Below are 23,130 nucleotides of genomic sequence, written 5' to 3'. Positions count from 1 at the left end.
TGACAAACTGCCTCTTACCCGCTTCTTTTGTTTGTTGGGTTTTGTGAACTGCCTGCCCTTCTGAATCTTTTGCATGGGCCAGTGGCTGACGGCTTTTTAAAGCCTTCTGGTTGTTTGCCAGTATAAGATGTGAGCCACTGTTTTCTGTTTTAGTGTGGATTGCATGAGCGAGAGTGTGATATGTCTCAGAAGAAAATGAAACTTAGACTTCACTGAGGAAGAAGAGTTAAGACCGTATTGCTGGCAAAGAGCTCCCGGTGGCTTGAATTTGGGAGGCTGCAGTTGTTACAACAGCTGTAATTTGCATTTAAATTTAGTAACTTTTGTATACTTTTTCTTGAGGTGGAGTTAAAGAGCCCTTTAATTCTTAAAGGCACACGTAGCTGAAAAAGCAGTGTGTTCCATGCTGGTTTAGAAAAAGAAAACAAATGGCATGTGTTGATTTACCTGTGTCATGGTTTAAACAGTCTGAGGCCAGACTAAAAAGTGTGCTGCTCCGAAGGACAGGCCTTTATCTCGTGATCTTCAGAACATTAAAGGAGAAATAATCATCTATGCTTTTTCAGATAGATTTGTCTCTTCTGTTAAAAACAAGAAATAATTATTGGGTAATAACGATTTCTTAAATGCCACATTCTTCTCCAGGGTCATATGTAGGGAAGGTGTTCCTTGTGAAAAAGTTTTCAAAACAAAACTCAGGCATTTTAAGAGGGGAAAATGATCAGGAGTACAATTCTTTTAGCTTAATCACCATCAATACAAATTGATCATCTATATTTGTTTTTTATTTCAGGAAGCCAAAGGGGATTACACCAGGTATGGTTCCTTTTCGAATATTACTATGCAAAATAACCCTAGCTGAATCTTTTAATGCTATTTTAAATAACAATGGATGCAAAGCAAAAGAAAGTAGATCCCCAGGCGAGAGACTGAGGTCTCTTTCCTCTTCAAATAGAGACCTATTCTTTTTGTGAATGAATCCGGGAATGAAGCTTTGCAAGCCAGAGTGACAGCAGATTGTACTCAGAAGTCCTCCAAAGTTCTATTTTCCATCATCTGTGAGCAAGACGAAGAAATCTATAAAAAACTTGGGTAGCCCGTGCTGATTCTTTAAATTTATAATAATCCTGTGTTTAAAGAATTATACCATAAGCACAAAAAGATTAAATCCATCAGCTGCTTAGTTAAGGGATTAATAGGGGCTTTCTTTTTGCAGCTGCCCTAAAGGGGCCTCACCCTTCATATATTTGACCTAACAGTTGTATTGTGGCCACCGAGGCACTTACTGGTTCTAACTGCCTAACTGGCCAAATCGTCAGAGAGTGTTTATATTTGAATTCACCCTCTATCTGCTCCATTCTGTTCTTTTAATGCAATAGTTGCGTGGGGGTAGTAGAAAGGGTTAAAGGTGGAGGCAAGACCTCCAATTCGAAGCAGCTCACAGGCCAACGACCCACAAAGCCTCGCCTCTACAGTGTTAATGTTCCACTGCTGGTTAACCTTTACCTGTAGATTATTTACAGATCAACTAGTACTCATTCCCAGCCAAGGCTTTGACTAGTGTGCTGAACAGGCTGATAACCAAGTAATGCCTTCCAAGCTTGAAAACGTCCACTCATGGAGTCATGCTTCACCTCAGAAACTCCAAGCACTTTCCACATCTGCCCATTTAATGCGGTAGAATGACTGAGGCTTCCACTTAGCACGCCATGATCCACTCACCACACTCTCCTTTTAGCTCTGTTTTGTGCTATATTATTTTTTAAAAAATTTTAGATTAGGAAATATGCTTTGAAGGACTCATAAAGATCAATGAACACCGAACTTTTTTTAATTAAAAGAAAATGTCAGAGCATGAAAAGAGGATAAATTAGTCTCTAGGTCATTAACATCAAGAGCGGCTGTGTTCTCCACTGTTGTCTTCCCTGGAGGAGCCATGTTTCCTAGGAAGATCAGATATGTGAGGAATTCCATCGTGTAGGGGGTGAGTCTGAAGTTGATTTATAAATGAGGGCTTCTGAGCCAACAGCTCAGCCTCTGCGGTCTGTGAACCGCTAACCCTTCCTCCCCCACTTTCTCCCGGTCAAGCGTGTGATGGACACCCTCTGAGCTTCATTTCCTCATCAGGAAAATGGTACCTCCTTCGTAGGTCTGTTGTGAGATTAATTGTATGTAAACATTGCCCAGGGCGGTATCTGGCATGTAGCAAGCTCTCTATACGCTTTGGCTATTATTATTAACTATTATAGTATCATTATTGCCCTCATCATTATCATCCTGTCCCATCTCTTGGCAACCTCTGAAGAGGCTTTTGAGATGTAGTAGGGTCTGAAGAAGCTGTAATCACGTGTCAGGGGAAAGAATCAAAGAGAAAGATTGATTCCACAAACCTTCCTTAGGGAAGATCGCTTGCCTATGGCAGGAGAAGGCTTAGAAGGAACGGTCCTTGGGTAGTACAGACGTTTTAGCCCTAGGATTTCAAGGTTGGTGAGTCAGTCTGGCCAAGCACAAACCAATTCTTTTCCTTAATTTCAGTGTGTTTCTGGTGGTTTCCTGAGTGATTACTAGACTAAAGAAATGGAGGACACTGTTCTGGAATTGTCTAAACCACACTGAGTAGTAGAAGGAGCTTGGGACTAGGAATCAAGAAACTAGCACCGTGACCCTGAATGCCCTCTGTCCGTTCTCAGCCTCGGTTTTCTCATCTGTAAATTGGGATTAAGGAAAATGGGACTTGGCAGGGTAGTTTTGAGGCTACGAATGATGTTTAAGGACTTTGTAGATGACAGTTTGTTTTACGAGCATTAGTTATTACTGATGAGGGTGAAAGAAAGAATAGGAAATGTGAACTTTTGTCATTGGGTATATAATGAAGCAGAATTCTGGTTGACTGTCACCACCCCTTCCCTATCTGATCTCCTCCTCCCCTGAATGGAGAGGGTATATTTTTCCTCCAAAGTTCTATTATAAAACTAATTTAAGAAACTCAGGCCAAAAATTTAAAAATACCATGCAGCGGTGTGGTGTAGTGATCAGAGTAAAGACACTAGAACCAGAAAGCCTCACCCAAATCCCAGGTCTGCCACTTATTACCTATATAATCTTGAACAAGTTATTTAAACTCACCAAGCCTCAGTTTCCTCATCTGTAAAATGGGACTTATACTAACAGTATACACCCCACAGAATTGCTATGATGACCAAATGAATTAATATATATACAAAGTACTTAGAACGGTTCCTGCAGTCTCCACTTTCATATTCCATCAAATTGATGGACATAATTTATCACTCCTCTGTTGTCTTAAATATGAATTGTTTCCCATTTTTTGCTGATATAAATAATGCTTTGATGAACATCTTTGTGTAGTTGGGATTGGGGTTGTCTGTGATTTTTTTTTTTTAAAGAGTTTTTGATTTGGACCATTTGTTAAAGTCCCTTTTGAGCTTGTTACAATATTGCTTCTGTTTTATGTTTTGGTTTTTTGACCCTGAGGCATGTGGGATCTTAGCTCCCCAACCAGGGATCGAACCCGCACCCCCTGCATTGGAAGGTGAAGTCTCAACCACTGGACCTCCAGGGAAGTCCCTGTGATTATTTTCTTAAGTGATGTTTCTCAGGTGGCGAACAAGCAAAGGGAAATTCCTCAAAGGAGGCAAAGTATGAAGCGCTGAAATGGAATTTATGCATTCTTGATACCACTAAACTAAAATTATACAAACTTCATAGCTTTATCCAGTGACGTCTCCTAAATGCCTGAAATGGGTCCGCACCCATCTAGGCAACTAGGATGCAGAGGTACTTAGGCAGGGGCCTTCCTTCCAGAGAAATTTGACTTTCTATCAAGAGCTACCTCCGTGGCAGTTCTGAATTCCACTTCTCTGTTTGTTTACATGTCAGTGGCTGCAGCTCTTAGCTTTTAGAACGTCACTGAGGTTTGATTGTGGATCAGAAAAAGTCCCCAATTATTACCCTCCTAGACCAGGGCAATGTGGCTTTTTCAATTAAAACAGTGATTGAACACCTAATTCTTGAGGCTGCTGTGGTCCACCCACTCCTCGTGAATATGGTCTTCTTTCTCAAATGTAGAATTTCCAAAGCTGAACCCGCCACCATCCCAGCCCCCAGACCAACTCCTCCTCCAGTGTCTCCCCTTGAGTAACCACCATTCTCTCTTGAATCATCTCTAAGGATTTTCTCTTTTCCCTCCCACCTTCTTGTCCATCTGTCAGACACCTCCCTTCTTTCCTTGTCTTTATCAGAACGCTGGCTTTCTCAGCCCTTAGTCTCCTCCACTCAGCCTGACTGTAAAAGTGTGTGTGTGTGTGTGTGTGTGTGTGTGTGTGTGTGTGTGTGTTGTTTCTTTGCCTGCTTTCTGTGACATTATTTTAAAAGTCAATGCCTGATTTCATTCAATTCCCACCACAGTTGTTATCATCACCATTTAACAAATTAATAGATGGAAATTTTAGGGCCAAAGAGACTATGTCACATAGCCAGTAAGTTCCCAGATCTGTTCTGATTCCGTTGTATACTACCACCTGCACATAACCCCCTGGTATCTTACTAAGACATAAATGCGATCATTGTTGTTGACTTCCAGACACCTCTTACAGTTTCTCATTGCACAGACACCCATCTTCCAAAACCCTAACTTGGCATTCAAGGTCCCCCATAATCTGCATTATACATTTTAACCTCCCACACTCTACTGCTCATACACCTTAATATCTGTTCCTGCCTCTCTTCTCTTTTCTTCACATGCTTTCACTATTTCACCTTTATGGCTTTGCTCAAACTCTTCTTCCTAGAATGCCTTTAAAAACAACAGTCCTCCCCTATTTTGTTTCCTGCCCTGTTTCCTTGAGTATTTTAAGTTAACATTATCATGACCAGTAGGAAACCTTGCTCTCTGAAAGTTAATTAAAATAGTGGCATGGGGACTTTTTTCTTTAAATAGTTGACAGCCTGAATTTCCAAGTCAGCCCTTAAGCTGCAAAGATAACAAGCTACTCGGGTAACACAACACAGACAAACACAGGATTCCTGAAAGCTGACACGGCAAGGAGGCAAGGTTTCATCACTGAGCCAGCCGCAAATGAGTTTGTAAAAGCAAAGCATTTTCTTTTCTTTTTAAGATCCTGAAAGGTGGAAATTACTAAGGGAACTATGTGACTAGGGCACTTTTTGCTTATAAGAAAGAGTGAGTGACTACAATTTACAATTCAGTACTGGGTCACCATGAAGGCATATTGTCACCTAGCTTCAAATGGGAAGGAATAATTCACAATTTACAGCTGTGCTACTGGGAACAGCTGTTTTCCCATGGGAGAGGAACTTCTCTGGATGCCTTGAGAGTAGTTAATGAAGGGAGGGGGGAACAAGCAAAGACTTTAAAGAACTTCTACTCTTACACCTCTAGAGCACTTGAAGCTCTAAAATATCATTCCATTTCCGGGACCTTTAAAATCAGTTACAATGATAAAAATAGCAGCTCCCGTGGGCTAGGTGCTGTGCTGAGTATGTCCTTATTCACATCAATGGGGAGGCAGGAGTGAAGACAAGAGCTTTGGAATTTAATTGCCCAGGCACTTGCTGTATTACTGTGGGTAACTAACCTCTCTGGAACTCAGTTTCTTTGTCTCTATTACTTGGTATTACTATTATTATTGTTAATATGTTTAACCTTTCCACCAATCCCGTGATGACAGGCGCTACTGGTATCCCCATTTTACAGAGAGGGAATCAGCTTTGGAGGGAGTAAGTAGTTGACTGTCTAGGTCACATGGCTTAGAGAGTGGCCCAATTAGGACTCCACGCCTCATGCTTTCCACCTTTGTCAGGAGTCTCCTTTTTTGTATCTCCTTTTTTTGTATTTAATGTAAGAATCATTACCTTCCTTGCTGGCAGAATAAAGAAGGCTGACTTGACAGAAATTTAACGTTTCTGTCTGATTTCAGGCCAGGGCTGTAATGAATCAGCAAAACACTTTTGTGAAAAACCTATTAAGAAATGGCTTTTCTGTCTCCTGGTGTCATGACTCTATTTTAAGGTTTGACTTAAAGATACACATAGGTTCTTTTATTAATCAGTTCAGCGCATTAATATTTCATTTATTTTTAATGATTGGTAAATAATTCTACGTGTCAGGCTGTTTAACATGTTTTACAAACATTAACTCATTGTCTCCATCCATGAGGTTGGTGGAATATTATTCCCACGTTACAAGTGAGATTAAGCGATTGTGTGTGGATTATGTTTATATTACCATATTATGGTTTAACATTTCCCCATGGCTTGGCCAGATGTGTAGAGTTGCTATGTTGAATAAACAAACAAGATAAGAACACATAGGGAACCACAGACAAATAAGTGTGGGAAATACGTGGTTAAAAGCTAAACAGAGTTCTTTCCGATGAAGTTCGAATCTGCTCATGTGCGTGGCGGGTCTCCCAGAAGTAGACACATAAACAGTGTTTCCAACACTTATTTGTCCCTGATGTGTGAGTCTCCTGCCAGAGCAGTGTTCTATGGACTTCACTTTGTGAAGCAGGGGATTATTTATTTGCTGAAAGCTCAGTATTAAAATGCCTTTACAAGATAAGCAGTTTTGGCAGACCTTTTCTTGGTACTCCTTGCCAGATTATCGCATCCCTCGATTTTAATTCCAGTAACTCTTGGGGTAAACATTCATCAAGTTCTGAACTTGCTTTTTCTGAAGAGCCCTGAATTTGGAAGGAATCATCCATCCCATACAGTGGGTGCTTTTTCATCTGCTCTGTGCAGAGAATGTTAGGGCTGCCCAATACTATGAATTGGAACCCTCATTTCATAGCTGATGAACTAACAAGTGACATATCCATGACAATTCAGGTTGACAGGACCAGACCTACAGTCCCCAGGTCTCCCTGACCATCTCAGATTTACCATTTTGTCTTACACTTGTATCAGGAGGCCTCCATGGATCCTTGCTGTCCCTGATAGAAGGCAGTGAGGACAGCAGGCAGTGGACTCTACCATGGTAAGTGGTGTTATCACTGGAGTGGCCCCGAGGCTAATATTAGTCACTTGAGGACATAGCTTAAGAGGGAGAAGGCCGGAAATGAGCACGCAGTCAGCAGTGCCTTTGGAATACCTTGTCTTCTTCTCATTGCTCGACCTTATTCACTCCTGTAGATTGAACACCTAATACCTACAACGTGAGAGGCATTGGACCAAGCGAGGGCTGTGATGGAGGCAGACTGAGTTTCCGGCCTTCCTTTTATTCCTGAGCCACGGTCCTTCTACATCCTTTATAAGAGACACTGGAGAAAGGCCTGGGCCCTGGACTCAGACAGGCAGGCATGAGGTTGAGTGAAACAAGCCCTCCTCATCTGCTAGTGGTGCGACCTTGAGGCAGTTTTAAAGCCATCTGAACCTAAGGTCCCTTTTCTTTCGGAGATTCGTTGTGAGGATTGAGTGAGATCAAGCACCTTGCAGGGTGCCCGGTACAGAATGGAGACTTAGTACTTGGGAGTCTGGTTCCACTAAGTCCCATCTAGTATACTGAGATGCATTTGAGATGATGTTGCTGTTGTTGTTTTACCATCTTAGCCATTTTTAAGTGTACAGTTCAGTGGCATTAAGTACATCCACATTGCTGTGCCACCATCACCGCATCCATCTCCAAGATCTGTCATCTTGCAAAATGGAAACTCTGTGCCCATTGAGTGATAACCCCTCTCCCTCCGCCCCCAGCCTCTAACAGCCGCCATTCTACTTTCCGTCTCTATGAATCTGCCTTTTCTGGGTGCCTTATGGAAGTGAAATCATGCAGTATTTGTGTTTTTTTTTTTTTTTTTTTTTTGCGGTACGCGGGCCTCTGACTGTTGTGGCCTCTCCCGTTGCGGAGCACAGGCTCCGGACGCGCAGGCCCAGCGGCCATGGCTCACGGGCCCAGCCGCTCCGCGGCACGTGGGATCCTCCCAGACCGGGGCACGAACCCGTGTCCCCCGCATCGGCAGGTGGACTGTCACCCACTGCGCCACCAGGGAAGCCCCAGTATTTGTTTTTTTGTCACTGGCTTCTTTCACTCAGCATGGTGTCCTCAGGGTTCATCCATGTTGTAGTGTGTGTCAGAATTGCCTGTACTTGAAGGCTAATATTCCATTGTATGTATATACCACTTCGTTTAGCCATTCATCCACGGATGGATACTTGGGGTACTTCCACTTTTGGACTCTTATGAGTAATGCTGATATGAACAAAAATAGGTAAACATCTCTTTGAGACCCTGATTTCAGTTCTTTTGGGAAGAGAGATGCATTTTTAAGAAGAATCCCTGGCTTCCAGATAGTTAAGTATATTCTACTGTTCATTGGAGTGGGGGTGGGGTGAAGGCATAGGACTTGAGGATGGATATCAGATCCTTGTTCTACATCATCAGATCTTACCAAAATTAATCCTTGAGGAGCCCAATACTTACATTAAAATATTGTTGTAGGTGAATATTTATTGACATGGAAAAATGATTACAATATAGGAAGTAGGAAAAAAGCATATATATATTATCCATTTTTATAAAAAAATTATATATACCAATATGTTCAAATACATGATACAGATATAAAAACTGGTCCTTAAGTTGTAGCATCGTGCAGGAGCCCCTCAATTTTTTTGTTCATACAGCCCCTTTCATTCTCAATATGCATATACTTTTAATTATTTACTTAATTATATAGTTATGTACATGTAGAACTATATTGACATCACATACATTATAAACTATTGTCAAAAGAGTAATGTATCAAAAGGAAAGAGATAGAGTAACATGTTCCAAGAATGAATAAAAATAAATATCATTAGAAGTTCTAGTATTGGGAGTTCCCTGGCAGTCCAGTGGTTAGGACTCAGCGCTTTCACTGCTAGGGCCAGGGTTCCATCCCTGGTCGGGGAACTAAGATCCTGCAAACCACGTGGTACAGCCAAAAAAAAAAAAAAGAAAGAAGTTCTAGTATATTCTTTCTGCACACCTACAGATCTCTCTACCACATAGACTGTTGTAGAGTAGATTCTGAAGTTAGGCAAAGCTGAACTGGATTCCAGAGCCCACTTCTCACTGGTGAATAATCTTAGCTGAGTTACTGAACATCTCCAAGCTGCAGTTTCCCATCTGTAAGTGGGAATAATTACAGTTCTTTTATAAAAAAAATTTTTTATTGAGATATGTTTTTTTTTGAGGTATGTAATATTATATTAGTTTCAGGTATAGAGCATAATGATTCAGTATTTGTATATATTGCAAAATGATCACCGCAATAAGTCTGGTTAACATCCAACACCATACATAGCTACAAAACTTTTTTTTTCCTTGTGATGAGGACGTTTAAGATCTACTCTCTTAGCAGCGTTCAGATGTGCAATACAGTGTTAATAGTGCATTGTGCCCTGCCTGGTTTATGGTAGGGGTAAAAAAAATTAAGCTGGTACTATTGTCATGACTAACAGTTGTCTCGGGATGGTGGGGATAGAAATGTTTACAATTTTCCTTCTTTGCATGTCAGTGTGTTTTCATTTATTGAAAATGAAGATATAGTGCTTATGTCAGAATTTTTTTAAATGTTATTTTGTCTTGTTAAAAAACTCAGAGCTTAGCACAGTGACCTAGAGATCTCCTGCACTGCATCCTTTTTCAAAATGAATGTAAGATTCATGGAACACTACCCACTTGGCCTAACGGAAACTTCCCAAACCAAGGCTTAAAGCCCTTCCCTGCCACCCCAGAGCAGCAAGCCTGTGATTCCCCCCCGTATATGGGAGGCCCTGCCCAGAACCTGCTGGCCCCCAGGGGCCTGCGCGCCTCTGTGAACAGGCTCATTCAGTTCTCAGCACAGGCGCCTGAGGCTGGGCAGGCAGAAAGGAAGCAATTAAGACAGTGGAAACCTACCAGGGAAAAAGCTGTTGGCAGGGCAGACTTCATGGGTGTGTGATCTGTGCAGTCACACAGGGCCCCCTGCTCGGAAGGACCCCACTCTTGGTTTGATGCTCTTCTGTCTCGAAATCTTGAAATTCTCCATGATTTTTTCCCAAAGAAGCTCCACATTTTGATTTTTCACTGGGCCTTGCAAATTGTAACTTGGTCCTGGCTGTTGAAAACTGTAAAGCATTGGGAAGGCCCGGGTGTTGAATGGATTGTTAAAGAAGGGGTCCTCTTGTAGGTGTCTAAATGGGTACTCCATTGAGGAAGCTGGAACCACACAGAATTCTGCAAAACAGCCTTTTTGCATATATGTCTGGGAACCTCTTACCCTTTTCTGATTTCACTATGTTTGATCTCCCAGGTCTGAAGCACGGGGAGTAACAACCTTGTTGTGAAAATCGAGAGAGAAAATGCACGTGAAAGGGTTACAACGGTGCCTGGCACCTGGAATACTCATTTTTAAAAGCTTCCTAAATACTCAGTTGCTACCCTGGTATCAACAATATGAGCTAGGTAGTATCATTATGCTCATTTTATTTTTTAAATATTTTTCCTGATGTTTACATTTTGTACTTCATTTATTTATTTATTTGTTTTTGGCCACACCCTGCGGCATGCAGAATCTTAGTTCCCTGACCAGGAATCGAACCCACGCACTCTGCAGTGGAAGCGTCGAGTCTTAACTGCTGGACCACCAGGGAAGTCCCTAGCCTCATTTTATAGATGAAGATACTGAGGTTCAGAGAAGTTGAGTAACTTGCCCAAGTCATACAGCTGGTTACCATATGGAGTTAGGGTTTGAACTCAAGCCATCTGATGGCAGAGGTCATGCTTTTTTCACTCCACCATTGTGCACCCTGCTTTCATCATCATCTATTAGGTGCCAGGTATTCCTGTGTACTTTTATCATCTGCTTCTCAAATTATAGCCATTGAGATCCTCATTCTGCAGATGTGGAGACAGACGTAGTGATCATGGTCACATATCTGTTCCACATATGGTGGTACTTGGATTTTAACCCCCATCCTCTGAATTTCTCCTCAGCCTTTCCACTTGATAATTCCTCAAGAGTGAATCCAAAAGATGTTTAACAGTATCTACTGCTTTGGGCTGATAATGCAAATGCAGTTAGACTTTGGCGAACTCCTGGACCCACATGCCAGACAGTTCTTCATAGCTTGTTTCTGGCAGCAATGGAATGTCATCAGCGCTGGCTCAGACCTTGGAATCTCACTGGGTTCCCCCCAACTCCTGGCAACCACCATTCTACCCTCTGTCTCTCTGAATTTCTAAAATGTTTTTATTTTAAATATTTACAAATTTTCATGTTAACCTAATTCTCAGCCAAAGTCATCCTTATGGATTACATTTCTTCTAAAAGAGTTGAAGTTTCAAAGTAGACAGGATCAGAGTCCTTGGCAAGCTGACTAATGTTTAGAAAAATCTCTCATCACATTTTCATTATTATTAGAAATTCTTTAGACTTAAAAAAAAAAATGTAGTTTGACAGTTGATCCCTATCAAGCCCGCAGATGGACAGAGTAATTCGTCCTTTGTTACAGGTTAGGCCACAGACAGAAATTTAACAGCAACGGAATTCTAGCTGAGTGGACGCTGTGTTCCCCAGAACGCACACCGGTTTCTTGTCTCTTTGGTAGAGTGCTGAGGTGAGGGGGATCTGACACAAATTCCATGGATTGGTCATGATGTTGGAGGAGCAAGTTTCAAGGCTGAAATTCCACCAGTTACTGTGGGTTCTGTTGAACCAATCCTAAAGCCACTTACAACCTGGGACTTGCCAAGTCCCTTCCAAAGTTCTTTTCCCATGTGGCTTATTACCAGCCCTTAGGGTTGCCAGATTGAGCAAATAAAACAAACAACGAATAACTTTTTGAGTGTGTGTTCTAAATATTTAATCTGGCAACTCTAATCTAAGATCGCCCACTGGGGATTCTTCTCAGTGGTAGTAATCCACCCGCAGCCTGTTCTGAGAATGGTAGAAATAAAGTGTTTATAATTGTTGGTTTCATGGGCTGTGATCAGAAATGAAGGAACACATTTATTGAACATAGGCAGGTGCCTTCATAGCAACATAGCTTCATAGCATCTTCCCAAGAACCCTATAAAACAGGTCACTATCCCTGTCTTTATAATGAGGAACCGAGGCTCACAAAGGTTAGTTTATCTAAGACCACAAACGTCCTACAAACATGGAGACCTGGGACTGTATCCAGTTCGAAGTCCTTACCTTATTACTGCACATTACAAGTCTAGGGCCAGCTGGTAGGCTGCTCTGTTGATTTGTTTCTAAGTATGTGGCAGCTTTGCAGTAGCCTGTGTCCCAACCCTGGCTGCCCATGTGCCAGCTCTGGTGGGACAGTGGGCAGCCAGGTGACCTCTCTAAGCCTCAGTTTCCTTATCTGTAAGTTAGAAATAGCACCTACATCTACGTTCGCCATAAGAATTAAATGAGTTCTTTTTTTGTATTTTGTATAAGTAAAATGCTGAGCACTTGTCTGCCACACAGCACATGCCCAGGACAGTCTCCTTTAAAGCCACAAGAGTTTCATTTATTGTCCTGTGAAGGGGCTGAGTGGTCGGAGGGAGCTGCAAACCAGAGGCAGCCTAGAAACGTGTGCTCACGCCTGATCCCCAGGGAAGGAGCTTCAATGGGTTAAGATGAATGGAGGGCATCCCTCCTTCTCCCAGAAGTGCTGGGGGAGCATCCCTAGCTTAAGGGGGAGGCCAGGAGAAGGGCTCCTTTCAGGTCTCACTTTCCGCTCTGCAAATGGTGACCACCTGATTTGGCTTGAGGCGTGATCAAGAGCTGTTCAAATGCGGTGGGAAGAAAATTCCAAGATTGGAAAGACCCTGTGACTTGGGAGGAGAGGGGGCAAGGTCTGGCCCAGCCCACCTGGCTTTTCCGGCCCCTCCCCCCAGCCTCCTCCTGCCTTTCCAGTTCCCTCCTCTGCTTCCTTCTCCTCCCCGGCTGCTCCACTTTGACCTGGAGTCCAGAGACCCAGACAAGCAGCCACTGGTCCTCTCGATCTAGCGCCACCTCTCCGAGGGGCCCCTGGGTAAGTCTTTAACATCAGCGGGCCCTGTTTCCCCCTGAGAACTCAGGGTCGGACACACCAAATCAGCTTGCCTAAACCAGCTGGCAGGGTTTGGTGTGGAGGGGTGGAAAGTGAGGCGGGCACTTTATTTTAGCTATTATGAAATCGTCTCAGTCTGTGAGCAGTTTGACTAAACTGCAACAACCAGTGGTGGCTTTAGAATGGGGTGGATTTGAGCCCTAGCTTTCTGCCTTGGTGTATGATTGACTATGAATGATGACAATTTGTTTCCAACTTTCTGCAGCACCTCCCAAGCCCTCTGTTCTCTAAAAGAGAGAACTCGACAGGGGTAGATATTTTACTGTGAATTTTTTTAGTCAAGATTAAAAAATCGGGCATCAGGAACACCTCGTGTGTTTTAAGGAAACTTTGTTGGGTGTTGGGCTTCTCAGGCGGATTTGGGTGCCCTGTTTTAAAATTCTGCTGAAAATGACGGGTCTGATTTTGTGGCTCTTAAAACAAATTGTTTAAAACTAAATTTGGTATCTTTGCTATCAGGGGACAACTATAGCCTGTAGTGGTTTTGGTTGGGTTTAAGAAACATTGAGTGATAACACATATTCAATCTTCTTATCCGTGTTCAGATCTTTGTGGTTTAATCCAGTTTTTGGCTAATCCAGATTATCTGGTTTAAAAAATGCAGCCTATCCTCACCGAAGAAACTAACTTTCTTTCTTTTATTTATTTTTTAAATTTTATTTCTTGGCCACACCGTGCGTCATGCGGGATCTTAGTTCCCCCACCAGGAATCATGCCCCCCTGCAGTGGAAGCGCGGAGTCCTAACCACTGGACCGCCAGGGAAGTCCCAGAAACTAACTTTAGTAGAATCGATGAGAGGCCACTATAATTATAAATTCTGAAGCCTCGAGTTAAGCTGGCAGAAGCCTTCCATCTCCTCACCTCCTCCTCCCCCCATTTTCTGTCTCTTTTTGGAATTAGAGGAGTTAGACAGAGTGGTTCAAGCACAGGCTTGGAGTCATATTTGCTACTTTCTTTTTTTTTTTTTTTTTTTTTTGCGGTACGCAGGCCTCTCACTGTTGCAGCCTCTCCCGTTGTGGTGGAGCACAGGCTCCGGACCCGCAGGCCCAGCGGCCATGGCTCACGGGCCCAGCCGCTCTGTGGCATGTGGGATCCTCCTGGACCGGGGCACGAACCCGTGTCCCCTGCATCGGCAGGCAGACTCTCAACCACTGTGCCACCAGGGAAGCCCCATATTTGCTACTTTCTTGCCGTTTGAGGTTAAATCTCTCTTAAATCTCAGTTTTCACATCTATGTAATGGGGATGCTGGTGATAATAGCATAACCTGTAGAGAGAGGTTTTTGTCCAGTCTCTGAAACCTAGTAATGCTCAGTGAGTGTGAGCTGTCGTTCAAAGCCTTTCTTTTTTAGGGACTGAATGAAGGTATCCACTCTGTATAACTGCTGGCTCAGCCTCGAAGAGTCTTGTGAAACTAACCTCCTGGGCTGTCCTCAGCCTCTTTGACCTCCTTTCCTGTTTTAAACTGTAGATTGCTATCTCTTGCTTGAAAATCTCCCTTTGTTTTATGATGTGTTTATTCTGTTATTCTGTTCCTGTGGTTCTCAAGTCATTTATTAAACGGATCGCTGGGTCCCAGCTTCTGCCCTCCTGATTCTGTAGGTCTGGGGTGGGCTCGAGAATTTGCATTTCTAACAAGTTCTCAGATAATAGGGATGCTGCTAGTCAGGGGATTGTAAAAGAACTCCTGTGTTTTCTCATGCTTGTCAACCTTTAAAATCCCTTTACCTAGGAATTAGTGGAGACAAATTTACTGTTAGAACTCCCTAGTTATTAAGTCAAGGAGATAATAAACTAGATTCATCACTGAAGGCCAAGTTCCCAGATAACTGAAAGAAACATGATTTTTTTTTTAAATTAAAAATGGGTGATGTGAAGGCAATCTGGCCAGTGAGCAAATGCTCTAAGTAAACTGAGAACATACCTTAAACTGCTAACGACCAAGGTGTTGATCAATGCTGGTAGATTAGTTGAGGAAATTAGTGTTTCTATTCAGTATCCAAGATCCTTCTAATAATGGCATGTTTAAGCAAGCTGTCCTCCTTAAACACTGGATCCAGCTGGAATGCTTTAGTAATTGAGTTGACACCTGTTACACCATTTAACAGACATTAAATACAGTTTTTCTGGCCGTTATGATCATTGCCATGGACCATTCCTTCAGTATAGTGCAAAACTTTGACGGCCACCCCAGCTCTCTAGCAAGCATAGATAAGGAAGTGGCTTGTCACCAGCCTCTGTACAGGCAACTCCAGAAGACTGGCAAACGTTTCTAATTTACACCAGTTCCTAAAGACAGTAAATCTTTAGCTTGCACATAGCACAGTATTAAATAGAGCTCCCAGCTGTGACAACTTGCTTGAGGTCTTGGAGGCCCCTTAGGCTACATGGTAGACTTTATCTTGAGTGTTCAACAGGCATTAACTATAGCTTCTTTACATTTGCATATGCATGAGTTATACTCATGCAAGACTCCAGTCCCAAGTTACTTTTTAAAGAGCTTAATTTATGTCTTGGTGATGTTTCTACGCTCATTTCCATTGGGTCATTATATGTAACGTGCTTTGTAGGCACCTTTGCTTGCAATTTCAGTTAAGGAAGAGCGTTAGCATCAAAAAGAAAAGGGAAGTTTGGGGCTTGGGCTTTTTTTTTTTTTTTAAACTGTCCTAGAAACCGAAGGGTGCTTCCACACCAAGCATTGACAGCTGCCATCTTTGAGGATCTCATTCAGTGATCCGTTTGCTCCACAAGTGCCAGCACCACAGTTTGCTAATTGCACGCACTCCCTCGTCCTCCAGCCTGAGAATGGCAGGTGGCTGACTGTCACTGTGGGCAAGTTCCCAATTAGGCACAAACAGGTGCACACATCTGCTGGGGGTGGCTGTTGCCACACAACTGCTCCAGCGCACACAAAGGGTGGCCTCAGCTCTGCCAGCCATGTGGCTCTCTCAAAAATGAGTGAGGTTGGCACATTCCTACAGGGCTTTTGCGGTCAGTAAAGAAAAACAAGAGCCCGTGAAAGGGGCTTGGGAATGCCAAAAGGAATCATCACGGGAAAAAGAGCTGCGGTGGCTAAATGGTGGGTCATGGGCCGCTTCCTTCTAGAAAGCTGTCAGAATAGGAACTTGGAATACCTAAAGGAGGTATTACCAGGTATTTAATCTAATTATCAGCCTAGATAATTAGATAAAACGCAGTGTTCTTCATTGTGGCATCTGAATTCCTGCTGAAAGGATGAAGAATAGCAGTTTCTGGTTTGTTACTGAGAAGGAGCTAGTCTTGTAGATTTATGGGCATTGTCTTTGGCTAGGACCTGGAGAAAGCAGTCCCTCTTGGCAGTTCTGGTCAAGTTCGTCTTTAAAATAACACTTCCGTTGCATTCGGGTCAAGAACGTCCAGACAGGACTTTCCTGGTGGCGCAGTGATTAAGAATCCGCCTGCAAACGCAGGGGACACGGGTTCGATCCCAGGAAGATCCCACATGCCGCGGAGCAACTAAGCCTGTGCGCCACAACCACTGAGCCTGCGCTCTAGAGCCCGCGAGCCACAACTAGAGAAAGCCCACCCACAGCAAGGAAGACCCAACGAAGCCAAAAATAAATAAATTAAAAAAAAAAAAAAAAAAAGAACGTCCAGACAGGGTGAGTGCGTTTCCTGCTGGGACGAGGCAGAGACATCTCCGTCCAGGCTTGCTCACCTCCCGGCTGTTTAGAGGCCCTCCCTTGGGATTCTGAGGTTGATCCTCATTCATATAAACCTAGCCTCCCACGCTGCCTGCCTGTCAGCCCCAGGAGGGGCCTTCTCTGCCCAAGCCAGACCTGGCTGCCTCCGCCAGCTCAGTGGATCCACGTGGCCTTGGCTCCCAGGCAAATTCCCCCGCAGGGGTTCTTCGGAGGGTGAACAAATAAGCACTCAGCTACTGTCAGTCCGCTCAAACGTGAAATCCTTCAGGTTCTAAACTCTGAAAATGATCAGGATTAACTTAAGAATAATGCACCAGTGTTTGAAACACTTGCCTCCTAAATGGCAACGGGCTTGCTCATCAGTACCCTCCCTTACACCCACTAACCAGATTTGACTTAGTTTTAGGTGAATTCTATCACCCGGAAGGATGTGTAAAACATGTATGAATGGTTTAAATAACAAATTAGAAATTACAGAGCCACGTAACCGCACCCGATGAAGAATGTTGCCAGGATCCCACCCCACCCCCATTGTGTAGTGGACCCCCCTTTCCCAGTAAAAATCCCCTCTTTTCCCCAGAGGTGCTTGGGCTGTATAGAACATATTTTCTTGTTTTGCTTTATACTGTATCACCTACGTATGATTCTCTGTAGTTTCATTTTGTTTGCTTTCGAACTTATATACATGGGATGGTGATGTATATATTATTTTGGGTCTTGCTTCTTTGCTAAATATCGTGAGATTCATCATGTTGTGTGAAGCTAGTCTGTATTTTGTTTGCTGCATGGTATTCCATTGTATGAATACTGTAATTTTATCATTTCTACTGTTATGGGATATTTGGGCTGTTTTCTTTATTTGTCTTACTGTGAACAATGCTGCTATAAACCCTTTTCTTTTGCATAAGTTTCTCTAGAGGTATACCTAGGAAAGGATCTCTGGGTCATGGGGTATGCAGATTTCCAAAAAGATCATGTCAATGGGCATTCTACAGCAATGGATGGGAGTTCCTATCACCCTTCATCTTCATGTAACCTCAGTGCAGTCGGGTGCAAAGTGGTAATTCATTGAAGGTTTAATTTGCATTTCCCTGAGTACTTATAAAGCTGAACCCTTGCTTCTGCCTGTTGGCCATTTGGGTTTCTACTTGTGCACTGCTTGTTGAACGATTTAACCCATTTTGCTGCCAGGTCATCTGTCTCAGCCATCTTTTTCGTCCTCTTTTAGTGTCATAGACAGGTCCCCAGCTCAATCACCTCCTTATTGGTGGTGGCTTGTTAGAAGTTTCCTGTGTGAATAGGTCCTTATAGAAAGTGATGTTGTGTATTCACAAGAAAGGATATTTTGCAATAGCACAAGTGAACAGATTTGGAGGATTAATAGGAACCTTTTCTAACACAAAGAAATTAAGGCTGTGTTTTTTCCTGAGAAAGTAATCTTTTGGGATGGTCCAGATTCCACATTTGTCAGCATTATTTATGTGTCTCATTTACTCATGCCCTACTGATGTTTTGCACTGTAAGTAAATTATCTGAAACTAGAAACCAAGCTGAACTGAGAAGGGCCTCCCTATACATTCTTTACTATTAGTTTGTCAGAAATTGCAAAGCGATAGTGATGGTCTGCAGGTATGTTTGATATAGCCTGCACAATGCTTTACTTTTTATTTTTGGCTTTCCTTTTTTGTTTTTTGGTTGAGGCAATATTTTAAAATTCAGACATTCTAGGTAAAACTGTGAGATGTTGCCTTATTTTTGAAGAAAGTGCAATCATTAGGCAATAGTGGATCCACATTCTCACGTGGCAGAAATTACATTGATCTGAGTGGCGGTTCCCCATCAGCAGTGGCATCTGAGTGTTTCCTTAGTATCCAATATCCCTTTTCTCCACATTAGTAATAATATTAGTAGCAAGGCATGTGGCTGCCCCAAATAAAGACTACATATCTCAGTGTCCCTTGCAATTATCAAGAGCCTTGTGATTTTTCTGGCCAGTGGGATTAGGGGATGTGGGCAGCTTTCAGGTTCTGCCCCTAAAGGAGTGGCTATGTCCTCCTTTATTCTTTTTCCCCTACGTGATGGCTAAAAGGTGGACATGGTGGTGGGCTATCTCAGACCATGTGAAGGACAGCAGAACCCCACGAACGGTGAAGCAACAAGAGTCTCAGTCCCTGAACACTTCATGCTGTTCTAGCTCTAACTTGTAGGTAAAGAGAAATTAAAGTGTTGATCTCTGTCCCGCACAGTCAAATCTATATCCTAAGTAACTTCAAGTGGGTAACGTTCTCTCCTCTTCCTCATGGTCCCCACCGAGTCCCCATTGTGTCCCTGTGTCTGCTGCCCAGCTTGACTTGCCTTTCTCAGCTGGCTTAGACAGTTGGATTTCTAATACTTCTCTCACTTGGCTCCTGTTAGAGAGTTGCATCTAAGATATATTTATATTCTAATATTTAATAGTCTAAGAGTGACACAAAAGAAAAATTCTTAAGTCTGAAAGATACAGTACAATTAGAAGTTTTAGGGTTGAAATATCAGGAGTTTTATAATAATCCAAATCAGGGTTTCTCAACCCTCAGCACTATTAACATTTGGGGCAAGATAATTCTTCGTTGCTGGGGGCCCATCTTGTGTATTGTAGGATGTATAGTAGCATCCTGGCCTCAGCTCAGTAGATGCCAGTAACACCTCCTTTCCCAGTTGTGACTGTCAAAAAATGTCTTAAGACATTGCTAAATATTCCCCGAGGGGCAAAATTGCCCCAGTTAAGAACCACTAATTTAAAGTATATTTCTTTATTTTTTTACCTTTTTTAAAAAAATTAATAGACTTCAGTTTTTAGAGCAGTTTTAGGTTTACACAAAAATTGAGCAGAAAGTATGGAGAGTTATATATCCTCTCTCCTTCCCCTCCCCCTCTCTTCACAGTTTCCCCTATCAGTAACACCTTGCATTAGTGTGGTACATTTGTTACAAGTGATGAATCAATACGGACAGATTTTTTTTTTTTTTTTTTGCCGTTTTACGGTTTTATTAAACAAAACGTGCACACGAGCTGTCAATTCATTTTCTTCGCCGCGCAGCCTGGCGTTGGGATTGGTGACTCTGAGGGCCAGCTGGGCTGCTCTCTCCACAATGGCTTTGCGGTTCTTGGAGGAGACGTTGTGCGCAATCTCAGCACAGTAAGACTTGTTGCACATCAGCAACACTTCAAGCTCCTTGACGTTGTGGACCAGGAACTGGACCAGGAACTGGGCAAAGCCGCTGGGCAGCATGTGCTTTGTTTTCTTGTTGCTCCCGTAACCGATGTTGGGCATCAAGATCTGGCCCTTGAATCTCCTGCGCACCCTGTTGTCAATGCCTCTGGGTTTCTGCCAGTTCCGCTTAATTTTTTTTTTTTTTTTTGTGGTACGCGGGCCTCTCACTGTGTGGCCTCTCCTGTTGCGGAGCACAGGCTCCGGACCCGCAGGCTCAGCGGCCGTGGCTCACGGGCCCAGCCGCTGCGCGGCATGTGGGATCTTCCTGGACTGGGGCACGAACCCTTGTCCCCTGCATTGGCAGGCGGACTCTCAACCACTGCGCCACCAGGGAAGCCCAGTTCCGCTTAATTTTGACTTACCGGTCTGACTGGTGCCGGATGAACTTCTTGGTCCTCTTTTTGACGATCTTGTGCTTCACGAGGGGTCTGAGGGCAGCCATGATGCCGAGTAGGAGATGGCGGCCACCTCCATAGGCAGCCGAGGAAAAGAAGACGACAGATTATTATTAGCTAAAGTCCATAGTCAAATCATGGTTCACTCTGTGTTCTATAGCTTTTGATAAATGCATCCATGATTACAGTATTATTCACAATAGTTTCACACCCCCCCCCAAATCCCTTGTGCTCCACCTATTCAATTATATTCCTTTTAAAGTCGTCTAAACTTTCCTTAAAATGATCCCTAAGCCACTTGCCTATTAATGCACATTTTAGTTGCTTCCCAGTGATTGACTAGTATCCCAAAAAAGTCTTAATGAGTAAATATTCATTGTTATTTAGGATGCTGCCTTGTGATTAACGTTTGGTAATTTATTGATTTATTTAGTCACCATTTCCAGATGTATAATGTCTTATCGCATCTTAGGACTAGGGTAGGTTCTAATGGTGCATAGTTAAAATGAAAAACTCCTTGGGAAGGTGACATGTCGAAGGCCAAAGTTCATCTTTCAGTATATCCAACACAGGTAGTATTTTTCTCCAGTTGTAACGTAGCTATTTCTTAAGTTAGTCACTAGATATACAAGTTGTGTGTTTAGCAGACATGTGTTAAATGCTTTAATACTAGAAAAATCTCAGTATACTGAGAGACTGGTGCTTTAAGGACACAGGAACTAAAATTGTCTTAAAGGACAGCAACTTCAAGTCTCCCGTTTCACACTTATTCTCAACCATGAGCTTGTTGAATAAAATGATGGATAAAATTTCCCTCTTATTTCATTGCCCCCCTCCTCTCTCCTTTGGCTGACTACATTGGTATAAGTTAAAAGCAACTTCGTCATATGACACTTGTTTCTACGTGCTCAGCATGCAGTCTACACTTTATACGTATTTGCTAAATGAATAAGTGAATTTATGGTAAATAGCAGCTTCTCTTCTACTCTAGTAGGTCTTGATTGCCACAAAATTAACTATAATCCAAAGAAATAAGTGAATGTGAGGCTGAGTTCTTGGAACACAGCACACAGTTCACATGAACCCAGGAGATAACACACATGTGGTTGGTGGTGATGATTAATAACAAAAAGTGTTATCCTTAGTCTGTCACTTTGGAACATGTACAGGTATTTGCCCTTCACAAAAAATTCATAAGCCAACCTCTTTGAAAAGGAAATGGGATTTGAAGGACAGAGCATAAAAGAAATCATTAAGAGAAATAAATATCATTACTGGGAGTCGACAGGTGACCTTTACTGTGGTTAAATACTATTGTGGTATATATTTTGGTTTTCAGGAAGCCCAAACCAGTTTCCCGAGATTGTCAACGTGGTTAAGCCATACTGCTCAGATTTCAAATGAATAGAGAGATTTAGCCTTATATAAGAATGGGAGCCAAGTGACTTTTCATTTCCTGGAGTAATTTGTAAAGTCAGATCTCTCACCTTTAGGAAAGGCCCCAAGCCTAGTTTTGAAATATAGCATTGACAGGTACAAATCATACCGTCTCTAAGCTAGGCGACACTCAACTCTATCTGTTCCTACTGAAAGTAAGTTTATGTACAGGTTGCTCGTGGGTTCCCCTGATTGTCCTGTGGCCTGGTGGGGAAACTTGGTGATAGAACCAGTAAACAAACCTTCTGTAGACATTGAAGGAGAACCAGTTACACCAGGCCTGATCAAGTGACAGGAGAGAGCAATTTCTAATCCAGCACAGTGCAACATAGACCAAACAAAGCCTGTCTGCAGGCCATACTTGGTTCCCTAGTTTGACCTATAACATTTGATCTAGGTAATTGAATGAATGCTTTGGGAGGAGATTGACCTTGAGTTCAGCGTTTAGTCCTACAGCTGGGGGTTCATATCTTTCAGTATCACGATTCACATTGGGGCAAACCCTGGGGAAGCTAATGTAAAAATGCTTGAGTGATGGATTTTGCAACTAATCAGTTCAGAGTTTTCATTTATAAGTAGGGGTGAGGGTGAAGGGGAGCTCTGCCTTGCCAGAGATGAGAATGTCCCAGGACACTGCTCTGGGAGTCTTTCAGAGAATCAGGTAATAGAATACAGTGGTTATGGTCTTGGCCTTTGAAGCCTTCTGGCTCCTCCACATAGTAGCTGAGAGACATTGAACAAGAGACTTAGCTTCTCTAAACCTCAAACTCTTACCTGTGAAGTAGTCTGGGTAATAATAGTACCTACCACATGAGAAGAGTTGTGATGGGACTTCCATGAGGTGAACAGTGCCCTAGAAGTGCATTTCATGCTGCTCTTGGTAACCTCAACAAAGAGATGATAATGGCAAAGATATGAAGAGGTGGCAAGTAAGTGGAAAAAAGTTACCAGTATGCTGTTTGATGAACACCAGGGTAATCATGATTTTGAGTAACTCTTTAATGTGCTTATCCTAGGCTCTAATGAACCCCAGAAAGTCATGTCTGTTTCATCAGAGACTGCCTTCTTAAATACTTGGGACTGTTCTCACACTGTGCAGGACAAACCTGACTGGGTCATATTACCTGTTCTCCCTTCTGTTAAGTTCCTTAAAGACCACACCCTTCTCTCTCTCTCTTTTTTTTTAACATCTTTTTTGTAGTATAATTTCTTTACAGTGGTGTGTTACTTTCTGCTGTGTAACAAAGTG

The 23,130-nt window shown here is 42.7% G+C and overlaps 2 protein-coding genes across 10 annotated transcripts in view; one reads left to right on the top strand and one right to left on the bottom strand.

The window, feature by feature from the left end:
* FRMD4B (FERM domain containing 4B) overlaps positions 1-23,130 on the top strand; it is a 335,623-nt gene that overhangs the window by 265,765 nt on the left and 46,728 nt on the right. For all 9 annotated transcript variants that reach the window (XM_079933823.1, XM_079933827.1, XM_079933826.1 and 6 more), the window contains one exon: positions 794-816. In XM_079933823.1, the coding sequence (XP_079789949.1) occupies positions 794-816 (23 nt within the window). The remainder of the gene's footprint in view (positions 1-793; positions 817-23,130) is intronic.
* Positions 19,777-21,222, bottom strand: LOC307192358 (large ribosomal subunit protein eL32-like; the record flags this gene model as incomplete). Its single annotated transcript, XM_079933195.1, has 2 exons — positions 20,411-21,222; positions 19,777-20,247 (listed from the first exon to the last, which is right to left on the bottom strand). The coding sequence occupies exons 1-2, from the start codon at positions 20,489-20,491 to the stop codon at positions 19,777-19,779; spliced, it is 552 nt and encodes a 183-aa protein (XP_079789321.1). The 5' UTR covers positions 20,492-21,222.

The sequence above is a fragment of the Stenella coeruleoalba genome (genome assembly GCF_951394435.1).
Source record: "Stenella coeruleoalba genome assembly, chromosome: 10".
Taxonomy (NCBI): domain Eukaryota; kingdom Metazoa; phylum Chordata; class Mammalia; order Artiodactyla; family Delphinidae; genus Stenella; species Stenella coeruleoalba.
Note: the sequence above shows the minus strand (reverse complement) of the source record. Positions and strands in the feature narration are given on the sequence as shown.